Genomic DNA, 17,701 nt, shown 5'->3' with positions numbered 1-17,701 from the left:
CAAGAGTCAGGATCATACTGCTGTATCCTCAGACAGATTATTCTTACTTTGCATGATATAAAAATTTAATTTAACTAGCTATACAGCACAAATCCAACTTTCACTATAGACTAGATGGAATAAGTCTAAGGTTAAAGAGAAAAAATTAAGTGCCTCCACCCAATATTCCCTCTGCTATATAATTTTATTTATTTCCATGAAAGAACACAGAGGTCATCTAGAGCTGACAGTTCTTGGAATGTTCACGTTATTCAGATCAATTTAAGAGAGAACAATTTATTAAAAGAGCAACCTTAAGTGCATTCTATGCAGCATGAGTCTGTTTCTTTCTAATACGAGTTAGATTAAATGTACTTTCTATAATCACTTAAGCATCTAATTTATTATACATTTAATTACAGATAGTACAATATATCTAGTCAATTGCAAGCAAAATATAAACAACAAAATTTAAAAAGTTATGTTTTTGTACAAAAGTATAATTGTAAACTTCAGTGACAAAACTGCACATTTACACTATCAAGGACAGTAAGAGTGCTTCTTTACATCTCACATCTTTCATGTTTCTATCTGATTTTTTTCATCACCCAAATATTTAATTGGAAAAATGTGAAGCATTGTTTTTCCTCTTTTTTTGTCCTTCTAGATCACCATTTACTTCCTTCTAAGTCTTACTTTAATTCTGTAACAACATCCACAGCTTAAAAATTACATCTCCTAAACTATTAAATAGTCCACTGATGGAGACCAAGGGTTTTGCACCAAACAGCAGCTCTAATCTGCTCTGCAGCGCATGATTTCAAAACGTAAAAAATTAGCAACATATTTGCAATTCAAATTGAAGTCTCCCACAAATACAAGAAATTAACATATTAGAAGACTAATGTAAAGGGTAAGGGTACAAATACATAAGCATAAAAATTAATGCTTAAGTTGTGATTAAGCCAAGAGAAATAAATGATTGAGTGAAATTGGTTTACATCATCCCTGAAAAAACAGTCCTGCTTCTACTCACTGTCTTTGCAGAGCTTGTTTAACAGGAAATTTCTTTCCACAGTTTCGGCACTTAAATTCCTTTTCCTCACTGGGTTTTTGGTGCAAAGTCTGAAGATGTTCAGCTAGAATCTCCTGGCTGGCAAAACTGGATTCACAGTTTGGGCATGCATGGTCCTCTTTACAGGTGAGGGGATCTGCATAATTGGCGGCAAAAAACAGTAAAGGAATAGTTTCAGGGAAGATTTTGGTTACATTAAGTGAGACTCTCCACCAGAAACAGGTTATGCAAAATGGCATCACAAAATTCACAGAAGACATTGTCTCTCAATGGATTACAGACAGCCTATCTTGAGTGGATTACTATCAGCGTTATTGATAATGGTTGCAAAGGACTAAGTTGGGTGTTACTTAGGCTGTTAGCCTAAATTAGTCATCCAGGTTGTCTCTACTTTGATAAAGATGCTGAGAATTCACTAGACAGCTCAGGTCACCTACCTTTTCTTAGGCATCTTACCTTAGGATTGCCGGAACAGCTTTACGAAAAGGTTTGTTCCTCTCCCATCTAAGACGGAAACTACCCATCTTATAGGAAAAACTTAGCTTTCGTAAGACTGTGTCAGGTGAAATCAACCCTGCCTTTAGTTCAAAAATTAATGGCAACTTCTCATGAAATCTAAAATTAATGGTAACTTCTCATGAAATCTAAGCTCACTCATTCACTCAGTAATTCACAGTACTGGCTGCTTATCAGGCAAAGAAAAGAACCTCACCTCAAACCAAAATAAAGAGAGAAAAAAAAAAATACAGGAGCTCAGATTAAACCTAGGGAGCCTTCCAGTTCCCCAGTCCTATACAGTTAGCATTCTCTTACTTCTTTGTTACTACTTTTAAGCTCTCAAGTTATCCTATTTTTTACATATTGCTCACCTGCAGTTTTCTCACCAGCTGGTTGCACTTCTTTATTGTTGCCACTGTCTTCATCTTCCTGGATAACAGGTACTTCCTCCTCCTCCTCTTCTTCTTCCATATCACTGTCCAAGTACCCAATCAGAAGTTCTGTGTCTGTTTCAATATCTTCCACAGCCAGATAGAAAATATTTTCCCCTTCCTGTTGCAAACAGTAAGTAGAAGCAATGAATAATTATGTCAGAAAAAGTAAAATCTAGAGACAAGTATGGAACCCTAAACTAATATTAGCCCTCAACTATGGAAAGACTGACTCCATTCCTCAGGGAGCGCAATGCTAGAACAGCCTTTCTGAGACTCCTTTCCTAGTGAGGCTGCATGGATGAAATGTCCTTCTATTCTCATATTCTGGAAATATGCCCCTGCCTCACCTGTGAGGCTCTTCCAATTTGCACTGTAGCCTAGAGCAAGGTGAAGGTAGTGTTAAAGGCCTCCTCTCCTGCCACACTCTGCCTGACAGAACTTCAGAGTTTGGAAATAAAACATTCAAGTACTAGAAAAAAAAAAAAAAACAAAATCTAAATGGCCAATACCGCTTTAGCTCTATCCTGTTGGCTGCATGAATTATAATCCAGCTTTTAGTAGTATGTTTACAAAGTGTTAATTTCTCTCCCTTTAAATTCCCAGCCTTCTTCATGAACAGCCTTTCAACCCTGGTCAGTTATCTTCACTACCAAGTTAGCAGGCACGTCTCTAAAGCGTGCTTTAAACCACAAGATCAAAACCTTCTGCTGGTTTAGATCAGTGTAGATACACAGATCCACAGAAGGTCAAAGATCCAGGCCAGAATTTTTGCAAGGGGAAAAAAATTATGTAATAAGCTAAGCTCCAAAACCACCTCCACAATGAATAAACAAGCTTCCAAATAGATGCGTAAGCTAACAACTTTGGTCTTTGACAATGCTTATCTGAAGTTACCAAGGTTGGGGGGGTGAGGGGCTACAGCAAAACCAGCTGTCTCCTAAACTGGTATACAGAGCTAATTCTTTTCTTTTTTGCCATATGTGAACCAACTGCTTTTGGTATTACCCGAAGCGCCAAAGGAGACTCATTTCTACACAAGACTTCCAAGTTCTATAATAAATCTTACAGCTTATCTGATTAGCATCCAGAAAAGTTAAACTGAAGCTTCTTTACACTACTTCTAGCCATATATTTTGTATCAAGCCTCATAGCACAAGGACAAGATAATGATTTTTAATTTTTGTAATATACTAAGATTAATTTAAACTGTCAACAGGGATGTAGTATTCCTCGAGCTTTAGAAGGTCTGTTATATATTACACAAGATATTGTCACACAAGAGTGAAACCTATTTAATTCAATAGACTTCATACAGCTGCTACTTTCAAGGATACACCACTTTTCCGTCCTTATCTCAATGGCAGCATTTGAAAACAAAACAAATTCTGCATATTTTTTTTCCAGGATCCATTCTGCAGTCCAGATATCTATCAGCATGCCACCCTAACTTTTGCATACATCTCAAAACTGTTGTTTTTCATATGCCTCTGTCAAGTTTCAGAGACCTTTACTACAGTCTAAACTCAAAACAAATCACGTACTGAGACTCTTGACATGAGGAAAAGTAGAAGGTCTTTCTACACTTTGACAGGATAAAACCACTGGGGTAAATCTCCAATATATCACTGTTTAGGATAACCTGACTTTAAAGTCAATACAACCTTATAAATGGAAGCACATATCTATCACTGGCTTTAAAAAAAAAAAAAAGTGCCATGTATTCCAGGCAAAAGTAAAGTCCCAAAGTTACTCACTAAAGAACCAAACAGCACACCTTTCAATTAGATCATATGTGACACATCTTGCGCCACACAGTAAATCCCAACAACTAAGTTCTTACCAGTACTGCTGCATTCTCACTAACTCAGCACTTCCTTCACGTGCATCTGGGGCTTATTTTACATTTCTTCATGTCTAAAAACATCCTGGTTCTCTTCCATTTGTGTACTTTTGGTTAATAAAAAGATGAATGGAAGAACGAAAGACTCTCAGTGCTTGAGTGATCTTGGTTGCGTTTGCATTGAAAAAAAATTAGCTTCTGTGCCAACCCAAACTAAAACACAGCTCAAACTCATTCCTCCTCCATAGCTAATTTCTTTGGCTTTTCCAGACAAGCAAATGCTAATAGTCAGGTATTTGGAACACTAATTAATCCAGATATACCCACACTGTAGTAGCTCCTCAGGCAGCATTTTCAGTGAAACCAGTGGAAGTTCTCCAGAACCACAAAGGAATTTGAGACTCTCCCTCCACCAGCAGCACCTGCATGAAGCACATTTATCTACATGCATGCAGACATAGACACCGTGAAAGTAGTAAGAAATCTTTCAAATCCTCCCATTTACTAATAACACAACTGTGGTTGCTCCACCTGCCCATCTGCTTAGGCCATGCTGGTTGTTTTGTTAACAACATTCATCTGCAGCAGGCCACAGTGGCCCTTGGGAGAAAACTCCAAGTGCTGGTCATGGTGGCACCACAACCTCCCCTCACGCTATTCCTGGTTTATTACTCCACTTTGCTTCTCTCACCCCCTGCCTTGACTGTCATCTTTTAAGCTATGAGCCACACTGACCTGCCCAACAAATAGTTTTCCTGTTCCAACATCTCTTGCTATCTCATTTTTGCTCCACTACAGACACCTCTCCCATTCAGATTCTTGGCTTTCCCATACAGTTACACACCTTCATGTGCTTTGTTAGAGGGGAGGCTGAAAGGGAACGTGGGCCAAGAAGCATTGACAGCCCATCACGCTTTCATCCAAAAGTGTAAGATAGATATGTCATTGCTCCTGAAAGCTGAAAACACAGGAGGAGGAGGAAGCAGATAGTCTCGCGTTACCTGAGGGAACATCCTCCAGAGCTTGATCAGCTGGCTCCAGTCCAGCCTTCCTAATCCTTACTAAGTTTCCCCTCCACGCCCACAAACACTACCTGGCTTCCCCCTACACCCTATTTTCTGGCAGCAAGCCAGCTCTGCAGCCTACCTGTTAGGCCAGTTCTCCTTTGCTACCCCTCCAAACAAGCACACTCCCTTTCCCGATCTTTGTCTGCAGCTCCAGGGTGTCATGTTTGCCAGAGTAAAACCAATCTTGGCAAGGCTTGTGAGGGCAGAAACCCCAATCCAGGAAATGTGTGGAGGTTATTTCTTGGGGGCTGTGGCAGGAGAAGACAAAACCACAAGCTCAGACACAGAAAAGGTCAAAGAGGGCATGCAGTGCCAGGAAAGACACGATCAGAGTAACAACACCTTCCCAAGAGGGAGAGCAGATCAGGTACCCCTGTGGGGGAGTGGGTCCTGGGGGAGAGGCGGCAGCCTTCCAGATGTGCTGCTGGGGACCAACAGACCCTTGCCCCTCTCAAGCAAGGAAGGGGAAACGGATGACACAAAGAGACTGGGGGAAGCTTTTCTTGTTTTCACACTAGTTCATAGATTGGAAAATGCCTGACTGTTTAAGGCAGGTATTGCTCTCCCACGCAGCATGTTTGTGGCTTTCATCAGCCAGGAAGCAGATGGATCCCAGAGAGACTTCTCTTAAAAAAAAAAAAACCTGCACCACCAAAAAACCCAACACACCTGTAGCTCACATGTATAATGGAGATATTCAGCCCAGGAACCAAGACTATATCTAACCTGGGGTATAGCACCCGAGCCACACAGAAAGGAGACACAGAAGCCTCAGATCTATCTACTGATCTATTCCAATTGTGCTGTATTGCACATTAAGGCAGACAACCTCTGAGACATGAGCATGAGATTAAACGGAGCATGAAGTTAAACTAGTAGGGCAATTCCTGTATTTCCCCTTCTTACACCATACTGCAGTTTTTAGTGATAGTTCCCAGGGAAGGTTAGAATATTTTTAGAGCTGAATATTCTGTATTACTATATACTTTTTCCTTCTTCATTCTTTGGTTACAGTTATTATCTTGCATTGAATTAGAAGCCATTGCTTTTAGTTTCCCATCTGCAGAACATGTTTTACTGCAGTAATGATACTACATACCCAAATCTTACAGTTAAACTCCTCGGGAATTTGGATGATGTGTATGATAGCAATACAGATGAGAGCTGGAAGATATTTTTTTTCCCCTGCCAAAAGGGATTCCTCCCACCCTTCACTGTACGTTTCAATTCAGTATACATTTTCCAGTCTTCCAGCTTAAAAATAAAATATTCTGGTTTCTCTATGGGAAGAACAAAAAATGAAGTGGGAGTTCAAAAAACTAAATTCTGGCAACATCACAGTTCTGGTGGCTCTGTAGAGAAGCACTGAAATTTTTGACAATTCTATAAGCCTTTGTTGTGGGAAGTAAAACACACTGGTTTTCCCCTTGCCTTGGGAAGGCTGATGTCAGCAGCACTTAATGGCATGTGCTCTGCATGTGCCCAGTATGGCACCCCTTCCAGTACTGGCAAATATTAATGAACCTGTAGCATCCTGAACTGAGCCACTGCAACTTACTCTTGGAAGTCTCCTTTAAAGGCTCTGTGGAAAATACAAACCATCAATTACAAAACAATAAGCCATTTGCTTAGCTTTGAGCAACATGCTTACATCATTCTTTTTACAGACATTTTATAGAGGACATCTACAGTTTTCCCAACTTTACTTATACCTTCTCTCAGAATCACATAAGGAAGGCACCTCTGGAGGTCATCTCATCCAACCGCCCCTGCTTAAGCACAGCTAGGACCACGTCTTCTGAATATGTCTAAGGAGAGAGACTCCACAGCCTCTATGGGAAACATGTGCCAGTGCTCAGTCACCCTCACAGTTTAATAAAAAAAAAAAAAAAAAAAAAAAAAGGTATTTCTTGATGTTCAGAGGGAACCTCCCGAGTTGCAGATAGTGCCAACTGCCTCTGGTCCTGTCACCAGGCACCAAATACCCCAGATCTCTTTCTGCAAAGCTGCTTTCCAGCTGCTTCGGCTCCAGCATACAAAAGTACATGGAGTTACTCCTCCCCATGTGCAGGACTTTGCACTTCCCTTTCATGAGTTGCATAAGGTTCCTTGTCAGACCATTTCTCCCCATTTCTTGTTGAGGTCCTTCTGGACAGCAGCTCAGCCTTCCAGTGTATCATCCACTCCTCCCAGTTTTGTGTCATCAGCAAACCTGCTGGGGTCCCCTGCCCCATCATCCAGGGCGTTTCTCTTTTGATAGATGCTCTCCAACTATTCCACAACATCCTAGTACAAATCTAACTAGAGAATACTGCTTTCAGCATGCAGCTGGTGCAGAGGATGTTAACCACTCCGGCAGTAATACCAATTCTCATTCCATTCCTTATTTCCAAAGCATCACAGGAGTGCCCCTGCATTTTTTTATGCTTATTGAGAAAGCTTAATTTTTAATTTCTTTTTCCCTTTTCAACTCAAAAAGAAGAGGAAGCCAAAGCCGTAGGCATTAGCTTCCACTTTGGATCTAAATCTTAATTTTCCCAAAAGTTTACAGATGTTCAGATTCAGTGTTCCACTCCAAATCTATCTTTAACTGAAGTGGCATTTCACTGTTTAAAGACATGCTGGCTTAGTAAAACTTAAAACCACGTAAAACATACACAAAAATTCATATATGTGACTTTCACTGCCACAAGTACCCACCGAGCTCAGCCCCTGGAGAAACTTTCAACAGCAGTGAACCACCTTGTATGGCACCACTCTCTGTTAACTTGCAAAGTCCACACACCTGATGCTGCTCAACACCTCTGGGAGATGTTCAGCATGTTTTTGACTGAACAACTTAGATTTAGAGCCTTCCAAATGCAATGAAAATACTTCCATTGATATCAAATACACTCCTTACAGATAATCCGACCAGGATTATTTGAAGTTACATATGAAAACAGCATGGCCAGAGTAATTAGTAAGCACAAGGAGGATCTAATTGATGCGATGCTTTGGGTGACCAATAACAGCCTCTTAAAGGACTTGGCTTCTGTGGAAAAACAGCGAAGACCGTTTTGACTCTGCAGACAACATGGGCTCATGTTGAAGAACTCAAGAAGTGTTTTTCTCCATGTGATTCCTTGAACTATACATTGATTTCTTTGCAAATAAGTGAAAAACACTTCACTCTTCAGAAACTTCTCATTTTGAATGGCTCCAATAACAGAATACCTGAACAGCACTAATACTTATTCAACAACAAGTAAATGCATATGAACCTGGAATTAAAACATTTTTTCCACCCCAAAAAAAAAAAAAAAAATCAAGAAGTGAGCAGATTTCTAGCCCTCCCCTCTGAGCATGAAAGAAGTCAACAACTATGTTCATGTTACTTCTTACACTGCATAACAAGTTAATATTTTCTTCGGAGCACTCAAGCCACCAGCAAGTTTCAGGTAGTCCTGAACACTGTCCTATGTCAATTTATTAATCAGCCTAACCCAGTTTGTGCTTGCTTTCCTTGTTTCTTCTCCTCTTACTCTTTCTTTTTAGATAGTCCAGTCTCACTGTACTTAGAGCACACTCTCACTCTCTATCTTCCTCTGAAGACATTTACTGTTACTGCACAGGGGTTTACCTCGAGATCAACCAGAAGATCATTGAATTATGCCACACTAACAAACACACATTTGCCAAATATGACTTTAAACCACTCTACCACTTCACAGTACATAACCTCCTCCACAATAGTGTTTGCTATTCATTAATCTAAATCACTATTTACTAAGCTACAGCAGACCCTCTCAGTGTCTGCTTGCTAATGAAAAAATATTTGAATTTAAAGCTCTAGCTGGCTGCAACTCTGTTTATAAAACAATTCTGATGCTAACAACAGGATCTGTTTCGCATAGTAGATCTCCAGCAGAGAGTGTTTAATAAAATTACAACTGACAAACAGATAAAAACTTATCTATTCTGGATAAAGGAATATTGAAAATAGAATACCAGTCTAAAAACTGAAAAAACAGAACTGTGTTATTTTTGATAAGAACCATTTCCCTTTGATTATGATAATGTCAATGCATTTTTGCTACATATCAATAAACAGCTAGGAATAGCCCAGAGCAAAAGAGATTACAATTCATATAGTTTCTGTTAATGTGAAAGTTGTAATTCTAAATTTACTTTAAATATAGGAGAGGATTTAACTCATTCAATTACTCCTTGAAAAAGTCAGAGAAGCCTCCAGCAATTCAGCTGTGCAAAATGCTCAGAAAAGCAATTGGTACATACGCAGGTATCCTTCAACATTTCCGTCCTCCTCTAGCAGCCACACAGTGGTATTACACACCCCACAGCTGTTAAAAAAATACTTCCTGTGCCTTCCCAGCCAAAGGTGAAGCAACCACCGCAGCTGCCACCCCCAGGATCGGAGGCAGAAGTCAATGCCCAGAACACTCCCCACAATACTGCCAAGAGCTCCCACCAGAAACCGGGTTTTACAAAATACATACTATTACAGGGAGAAGAAGAAGGAAAAAAACCTCTCAAAATACCACAAAAAACACAAACTCACACACACACCAAAAAAAAACCCCAAATAAAACAAAAAAAAAAAATCAAACTTACTTTAAAAAAAAAAATCCCACGCCCTCTGGCTTTTTTTTTTTCACCACAGGAAGCATTTTACACAGAGTCTAAACATGATCATTGGGTACAATTAAGCTATGATGAACTAATCGTACTCTGCAGTCAACCCAGGATGTGGTTTACTTTATCTGTATACAGGGCCATAAGCATTCACTTCATCTTTTTTTAAACTAAGTACTGAGCACTAGGCAGCAAACAGTAAACTGATTATCAATCACTATTTCAGGTATGAGATTATAACATTTATCACTACTAGCATGATGCCATCAGGATTGAAAATGTTCTCGGAGTAGACCAAAAAAGTTCTTGTTGGAGTATCTGGAGACTAGAAAGAAAACTAGTGGGAAAGATAATTAGTGGCAATTAGCATTAGTGGGTATAAACAAGGAAATCCTTTTTTTTCCATAGACATTTTTGTTAGTTCATACAAAGTCTCCTAGAAAATTGCAGAGGGGCAGCTGTGAAGCATACAACCGGTGTTAACTTCTTTCTTAAGCATTCATAGAACAGACTTTGGAAGCAAGATAAGCCCCTGTTCTAACACTGTGGTTTACTTTATTTTCACATTTTATAGGCTAGTATATTAATCTTGGTGAAATGTTCTCAATGAATCTATCTTAGCTTGTGAGATGCACTGCTAAAGATTCGCTTTAAAGAGTAAACAGTAGAACTGAGAAAGAAAAATCAAATACTTGTTTAAAAATTCAGCCAACCCCACAAATATCTACATAAAATGCAAATGTCTGGAGAAAATTTACATTTCACAGGGATAATTATAATGTGCTGGTTAGAACACAAAGTCTCTAACCATCTCTAAATATTCTATTTTCTCCTCTTAACAAATTAGCCCTTTCTATAACTTTGCAGACATATTCTACTTCATTACATAATACGAAATCATTCAGTTGGTTTCAGATTAGGATTTTTTTTGGTCATAATCTGTATTACAAATTCTTCTTGTTTTTAATTATTTAGGTACTTGTTCAGCAATGCAACTTTTTTTTCACAGCCACGTTAACTTGAGTAGTGATAATTAAGCTAAAACAGCTTTACTGATGGAATTCGTAACTTCTTCCTCTTCGTAAAACATCATTTTAGCATCTTGGTGGCAAGCAGGCAGTTCTCAATTCAAATTAAAGGGTGTCGTTAGTGGAAACATTCCACCAAAATTTTGCCCACTGATTTCATACAACAAAATACTACTGCACCAAGTGGCCTTAAATCTGCTTATCATTAAAGGCCAAGATTGTGGAATTAAAATACTGAAGGATCTGTGGGCTGTGTTGGGCTTTTATTTTTTTTCCCCTAAAGGAATAGCAGAGCTTTGGGCTTTGCATCTCCATCCACTAGAATGAGATCAACCCCTGCAAAGAAATACGTGCATATTCAGCTTTTTTCAACACAGGTAGTACCTCTTCATGTTATATGCAGTTAAATACTTATATACACAGCTTCAAGGTCACTCACATGGAATACACGAGTTACTTTGGCAGCTGATTACTCATGGTACTAAGAAAAAAACACCTATGAGATAATCTAGCAAATTTTTGCTTTCAGAAGTTTGCCTTCCCTACACTTTTCATCATTTTGTCCACGCTGATCGTGTTCATTCTAGTTTTCCCTGTTATTTTTCCAAATGTTTTTCTGTGGAACCTTTTATGGGACTAACATTCTTGCCACTCTTTTTCTTTTTAAACCATCCTTCAACTCCAGTATGATCCATTAAAAAAGCATGCAAAAAGCACTAAGCACACTCTAAGCAAGGTATAACATTATGCAATGGAGTGTAACAGTTTCCTTCCATTTCCTTCTTTAAATAATCATTTTCATTTTCAGAAAACATACTGGTACACACTGGATGTTCCATTAAAACTTCTATTCAGAAGTTCAGGTTATTTTACTAAGTGTTTTATTTTAAATGTAATCATGAACATTAATTGTTCACACTGCTCCCTCTTGTGAACCTTACTTTGCATCTGCTAACATCGACTGTAAATTGTTATCACACTGCCTATGCACTGATGACAAGCTAATCACTGATTAATGCCTAGGATTCCTTATCCACGAGGACCTTTTGTATTTGGTACTGTAAGGAGGACAACAAATCTTTTGATAGATCTTGGTATAACCGAGAGACAGACGGAAAACATACAGAAATAATTGCACAGGCAGTGGTTGTACTAAATTAACCACTGGTTTGTCATAAACATCAGGAAAAGCACAATAAAGCAGTCATTCAGTCAGCGCTGACAAGAGTTTTTGCTGAATGGATGAATAGTGAACACTCTTTCTTATCCGTAACTAAAAATTCAGTTGTAGCCTGAACCAAAGACAACAACCTAGAGTACAGGCCCAGAGGAAAAGCAGAGGAAGAAGCTGTCCACAGTGACCAAAAACAGGAACGGCAACAAGGTCCAAGGAAACAATATCAGCAGCAAAATTGCAGTCATGTTCAGCCAGCAATATGTGATGGAATGTCCCAGGCTGACATTCAGTAAACCTAGAGCTTTGCGCCTCCTACTTTCCAAATTGAGTGAAGGCTGGCAGAAAACCAGTTAGGTTTCCCAGCACAGTACGCTGCTAATAGCAGCATTTGGCTACTGTGATAAGGGGAAGAAAGCCAGGCAGAAGAGGCGTGGTAGGAGATGCCACAGCAGAACAGAAATCACAAAAAAACGCACAGCTGGGTGGACGGGAAGGTGGAGGCTGATACCAGGTCTGCAGGGTAACTGGCAGCAGCAATCTCACTGGGCAGTGCTTGCAAATAAGCAAACAGTCCCTCTGGTGAGTAGATTTAAGGAGTTGGACAGGTCATCAACAACACAGAAATTGAAATTACTAGTGTAGAGTGCCACTGAGTACAAGTAGAGGGGAAGAGGTAGGGGGGATAACAGCAGTAAAGCATCTTTCACAACACAACATGCTAGGGTTTTACTAGTATTCTTTTTCTACCTAGTAGTTTTAAAATATTTTTTTTTCCTGTTTTATTTCATCAGAAACAAACTTTGTCTTCTTGGCAAGGAAAAATTATTTTTTTTTTCATTTGGCCTCAAAATAAACTATGCTTTTAAAATTCTTTTGTCAAGGTCCTGCAGGCAAATCCTAAAAAAAAAGCCATCTCATGGTGAAAAAGCAGAATGATTATTTTAAGAAATGCTGATAAATAATCCTCCTTTTGCTAATTTTTTGCAGATTTGGATTGCATCGGCAATGGGTTGGCCTGAAACAGTATTTTGGAAAGTATACATTTTGAGCAAAAAAATTTAACACAGCTATGTAATTCTTACTTATGTAGGATTAGAAACCATTTTACCGTAAAACCGAGCTGTTGGGGAAAAAAATGCAAATAGTTAACTTCTTTCATAATCTCCAAAAGGACGATAGCTGTAACCAGAGAAATATCGCTGCCTTTGTTGCGTTCTGCAAAGTCACAGAATGCTTCCAAAAATAAGAGATTAAAGAGACTAAAGACTCTTCAGCTTGAGAAAAGAGCTGTCAAATAAGAGGGAAAGGATATAATAGGGTTCTATAAAATGAACATAAAGTAACTATTCACTGTTATACAAGGATTAGGGAATCAAGTGAAATTAAGAAGTTTCTAGAAGAAAAACAGAACCATGTTTCAACATAATGTGTAATTAAAACAGTAGAACTCATTACCACAGAATGCTGCAAATGACAAATATAAAAATGCAAAAATAAGCTGGATAAACACAGATCCACAGCCAAGACTAGAAAATTATCTTTTTTTATTAACTTATCCTCAAGCACAGCCTGATCATCCTATCAGATAATTAGATCCTTCAATTACCTGTTTTCTAGTAGGTTATTTTGAGCACCATGCTTGCTTTCAAACCTGTCACTTTTATATTAAATTTTAAACTATGAAGCAAATGCCACACCTAAGCCCATACCTGTGTTCAGCATGAAACACAACTAGGCCTCTAAATCATTAAGTCCTGACTCAGCCAGGTATATAGTTACCTTTTTAATTTCCACAATAACGAGAAAACAACTACATTCAGGCAAAAGCTTAACTTGACTGAATAAGGCTGCAGTGAGAAAATTAAATTATTACAGTAGTGAGTTAACTACTCTGGAAATTTTTTTGTTTTGTTTTGTTTGGGGGGGGGACTTTTTTGTTTGGTCAGTTTTGGTTTGTTTTTATATCAAGTGTTCACTCTAAGTCAGGAGAAATAGTTCATGTAAGTGACTCAGTGCAATTCCACCACAGTGGATCAATACAAACCTTTCAAAGAGTATCAGATTCTAACTAAAGACCAATTTTGGTCTTTCATCCTATCAATCTTATTTCTAGTACTATATTTAAGCACAAGAGTTCACTTCTAAAAAGAAAGGTAGGGAAAGGAAAGAAGTTTGCTACTTTTCTCAAATCTTGCATTTTTACTGCAAGAGATGAAGACCAAAGAGATCAAATTAGTAAATCAATAACAGGAAGCAAATGGTAGGAATCCATCAAATCTACCTGGATAGCTGCCAGGTTCTTCTGTTCCTGTGACGGAGCCTCATGGACAAAACGCAACCAGTTAGAATGGCGTGGATTGCTTGCATCCAGGATATAAAGGACCTCACCTTTATTCCCACGAACCTGAAACATTAAAAAAAAAAAAATCAAGCAAAATTAAAATTGTTTACCAAACATACACAAACATGTAAAAGACTAAGGCATGCTTGTGCTCAGCAAGTGAATCTCGCATTCAATGGGTACTCACAGCTGCAGTGCACATTCCTGTAAGCGTAGTCACCTCAGAACAGGGGGACAACTCAAATCCAGCACTGGGTGTAAGCTTCGTTTATTGAGCTCCCCTCTCTCTTCTTAGCCTTTCCTTTAGCAAACAAGTATTATGACCGACTCCTGGGTCTCCCTAATCTGGCAATATGGTCACTGGTGCTCATGTTCTTTCCTCTCTCTTTGTTCCTTCAAGTCTTCTTTTTATTTATGATCTTGCCAGAAACCCATACAACCTACGAGGTCCTTTCCCACTCCAAACCCACCAACCCTTTTCAAGTTTTCTTTTCTGAATTCTCCTCCTTCACGTGTCCCAATGCCAGCATTTTACTCCTACAGTCTAGCTAATTCTTCTTATACCTTCCTGCCTTTTGTCATTCAGTCTGTCTCTCACCACTTTATCCAAATTAAGGTTGTAAGATCTCCTGTCTCCAACTCCTTTTCCTTTCCTCACAACTCACTATTATTGTCCTACCTTCCTTCTCCAACACACTGTCCAAGAGTGGACAATTTTCTTTGGTAACCTATACACGTCCTCTAACTCACTCCTCAACTCACTTTGCAGCATCTCTCTTCTGCTGACACTACAGACAAGGCCAACAGAAACTTTCTTCTGGACAAAAGAGAATACATTCTCTAATCTTGCACTATTCCAACCATGACTCGGTTCCAACACCACCGAGTTCAGCCTCTTGTTCATGAGTTTCTGTATTCCTGCAATCACCCACGTCCATTCAGTGATCTTTGTCTTGATAGCCCTTCACCCTTCACTTTTTTTTTTTCCATACTTGATATTCTTCTGGACTCACTTATCATTTGCTCATTAAGTTCTAGCAGATCCTATCCACCCTCTACAGCCAATTCCTAAACTCATCTATTTCTGCCCACTTTCACATTTCCAGAAGCATCTCAACCTTAACTGGCAACCATTACAAACAGAGCATGTCCACATCCAAATTCAACTTTTCCACTATCTTTGCCGCTTCCCTCTCCTGTAATCTTACTAGTTGCTCAACCAGCTTCCAACCTGAATTAACAGTTCTGTCTCCATTCCCATCCTACTATTCCATCTTTAAATCCTCTTTTTGCTTCTTTATCACCAGATATAACTTTTCTTCTTCCTACAAATTCCAAATTGAGTAGATATGCTTTCATTACTGTTACCTCTTGCTGCCCCACACCAATCCTAAAAATCCCAGAAACTTATAAAACACTTATTGAAAATCTATGTTCCTCATTTCCCTTTCAAGTCTCCTATGGTTTTGGTTTGGGGTTTTGGGGGTTTTCTTTAGGTATTTGTTATTTTTTTTTAGGTTGTGGGGTTCTTCGTCCCCTTTAGCAAGGGCAAAATCCATCTTGCCCTTGGATGGAGATCTATCTTCAGATCAAGGACCAATATAATTGCATTTATTCATTCCATATATCCTATTTTACAGTTCACTTGAACATCTTTTATACATGCCTCTCTAAAGGAAGCTTAAACAAGTAGCCTTAATGAATAGCAGTCAGTCATAAACTATGCTTGGCTGAAATTTTATCAGAATAGGAGATCATTTCAGTAGACAAATTAGTACACTATGTAGGTGAAGGGCTGTAAATTATTTAGTAGAGGAAACAAACACATTCAGGTTTTGTCCACTATGTGAAGAAGCCACTTCAAAAAAAAGAACTGCGCACACAAGATAAGTCATATCCATACCAGGAGCTTTTGGCTATCATTACAGATCCATAGAATTTCTATGACTGTGACAAAATTCCAGCTTACACTGAAAAAAAATCAAAATAATAGAAATAGAAACTTGATACTAACCAAGTCATTCTTCCCCCTCAAAACACAAAGACATATTGCTGAAAAAATACGGCTGCCACTGCCATATAAAAAATGGCTTGTTTTCTTTTAAATAATAGATCACTTGAATCTCCACTGATACAGAAGAGAGAACCATGCAAAAAGGTCATACGGCCACGCTATTATTCCATGTGATTTATTTATATAACAAACATATTTTCATTTTCATCTCTCAACAAGAAGTATCCAGAGCAGGTATTTCATAAGAGCTAGGGATTTCAGCTACATAAGATCAAAATCAGATTGTCTTCATGGCTTTGTATGTAAATTACATTCGTGCTATATTTGTTTCTAATAGATGCAATATCATATTTCTTTAGTATGACTGCTTAAGTTACCTAAACATTTACACTATAATTAGGAAGAAAAAAACTGTATTCCATTACAGTAATAGCTGGTGACAGCATGTTGTTCTCAGATTAAAAAGAAAAAAACAACTAAAACAAAACCTAGTGCAGTTCTGCAAGCAAATAAAAGTCTTCAAAATTTATTACTGTCCTTCCAAAGGAAGACATCATATCTTACAAAGGACACATCATGAAAAAGTGCCAATATTTCAAACTTTAAAAATTGTTTTACTTTCAAACACACAGATTAACCACAGTGAAAACTGTCAAACCTACATATTTAAATGCACCCGTAAACAATATTATCTAGCACTAAGCACTGCAATGGGTTTCCCAGAGAGGTTGTGTAGTCTCCATCCTCAAAGATGTAGATACCCAAACAGCTGTCCTGGGCACCTGGCACTCAGTGGCCCTACTTGAGCTGAACAGCTTGGACCAGATGGCCTCCAGAGTTCCAACCTCAGCCATTCTGTCATTCTGTGACTATCACCTTGGGAACTAATGCCGGCTTCATTATAGGAACCATTGTTTTCATTAGGAACATGGGCAGAACGAGTGCATCAAACCATGAAAGTAAGCTCCAAATTTACACAGAAATACATGCTAACAGTGTATTCACCTCCTGAAAAGCCACCTGCTAAGCAGAGGCATGCATTGATTATAGCGTAATAATCGTCCAGTTCTAAATAGGTAATCCACAGAGCAGAACCTCACTTTGAGTGTAAATGGTTAACATTGCAGACTGGCATCTTTGAGTAAAGTCAAGCTAATGACTTTGTGATTTAGCTACCAACATACGGGTTACAGAAGCCCACCATGGGTGGGTTTCATCAGATCTTGACTTGAGTTGGACAGAGAAGCAATCAAGATCCTATTATAAAAACCGTCTACCTTTTCATCCATTCTTCTTCTTCATTTGCTTGATCCTTAAATTACAGAATAATAATAATTTACATTCACGTCAATGATACATGATCATCTCAGTTGTGCTTTCTCAGTCTCTGCCAATCCATAAAGAAATATCAAACACAAAGCAAAGATTTAACACATAAGGAAACTACTGATAAAAGAATACGATAAATCCCTTAAAGACGTGCTATATTTTCTATTGCCTTTTTCACCTCGTAAAGAAATAATGCTGCATCAAATACACAGATGTGAGGAAGAAAAGAAAAACAGTCAAAACACTGGACTTGAAATGGACTAGACTGGTGACATTCACCACTC

At 38.6% G+C, this 17,701-nt stretch overlaps 1 protein-coding gene across 8 annotated transcripts in view; it reads right to left on the bottom strand.

Moving 5' to 3' along the window:
- Positions 1 to 17,701, bottom strand: part of PRDM5 (PR/SET domain 5) — an 89,839-nt gene that overhangs the window by 59,327 nt on the left and 12,811 nt on the right. For 6 of the 8 annotated variants that reach the window (XM_064450538.1, XM_064450534.1, XM_064450537.1 and 3 more), the window contains exons 3-5: positions 14,015 to 14,137; positions 1,924 to 2,104; positions 1,016 to 1,190 (exon numbers count right to left, since the gene is read on the bottom strand). In XM_064450538.1, the coding sequence (XP_064306608.1) occupies positions 1,016 to 1,190; positions 1,924 to 2,104; positions 14,015 to 14,137 (479 nt within the window). Of the gene's footprint in view, positions 1 to 1,015; positions 1,191 to 1,923; positions 2,105 to 4,153; positions 4,239 to 14,014; positions 14,138 to 17,701 lie in introns of those variants that run through there. The other 2 variants (XM_064450539.1, XM_064450535.1) reach the window with 2 other exon arrangements.

Source organism: Phalacrocorax carbo, chromosome 4, assembly GCF_963921805.1.
Source record: "Phalacrocorax carbo chromosome 4, bPhaCar2.1, whole genome shotgun sequence".
Classification (NCBI taxonomy): domain Eukaryota; kingdom Metazoa; phylum Chordata; class Aves; order Suliformes; family Phalacrocoracidae; genus Phalacrocorax; species Phalacrocorax carbo.
This window is presented reverse-complemented; position numbering and strand designations above follow the sequence as displayed.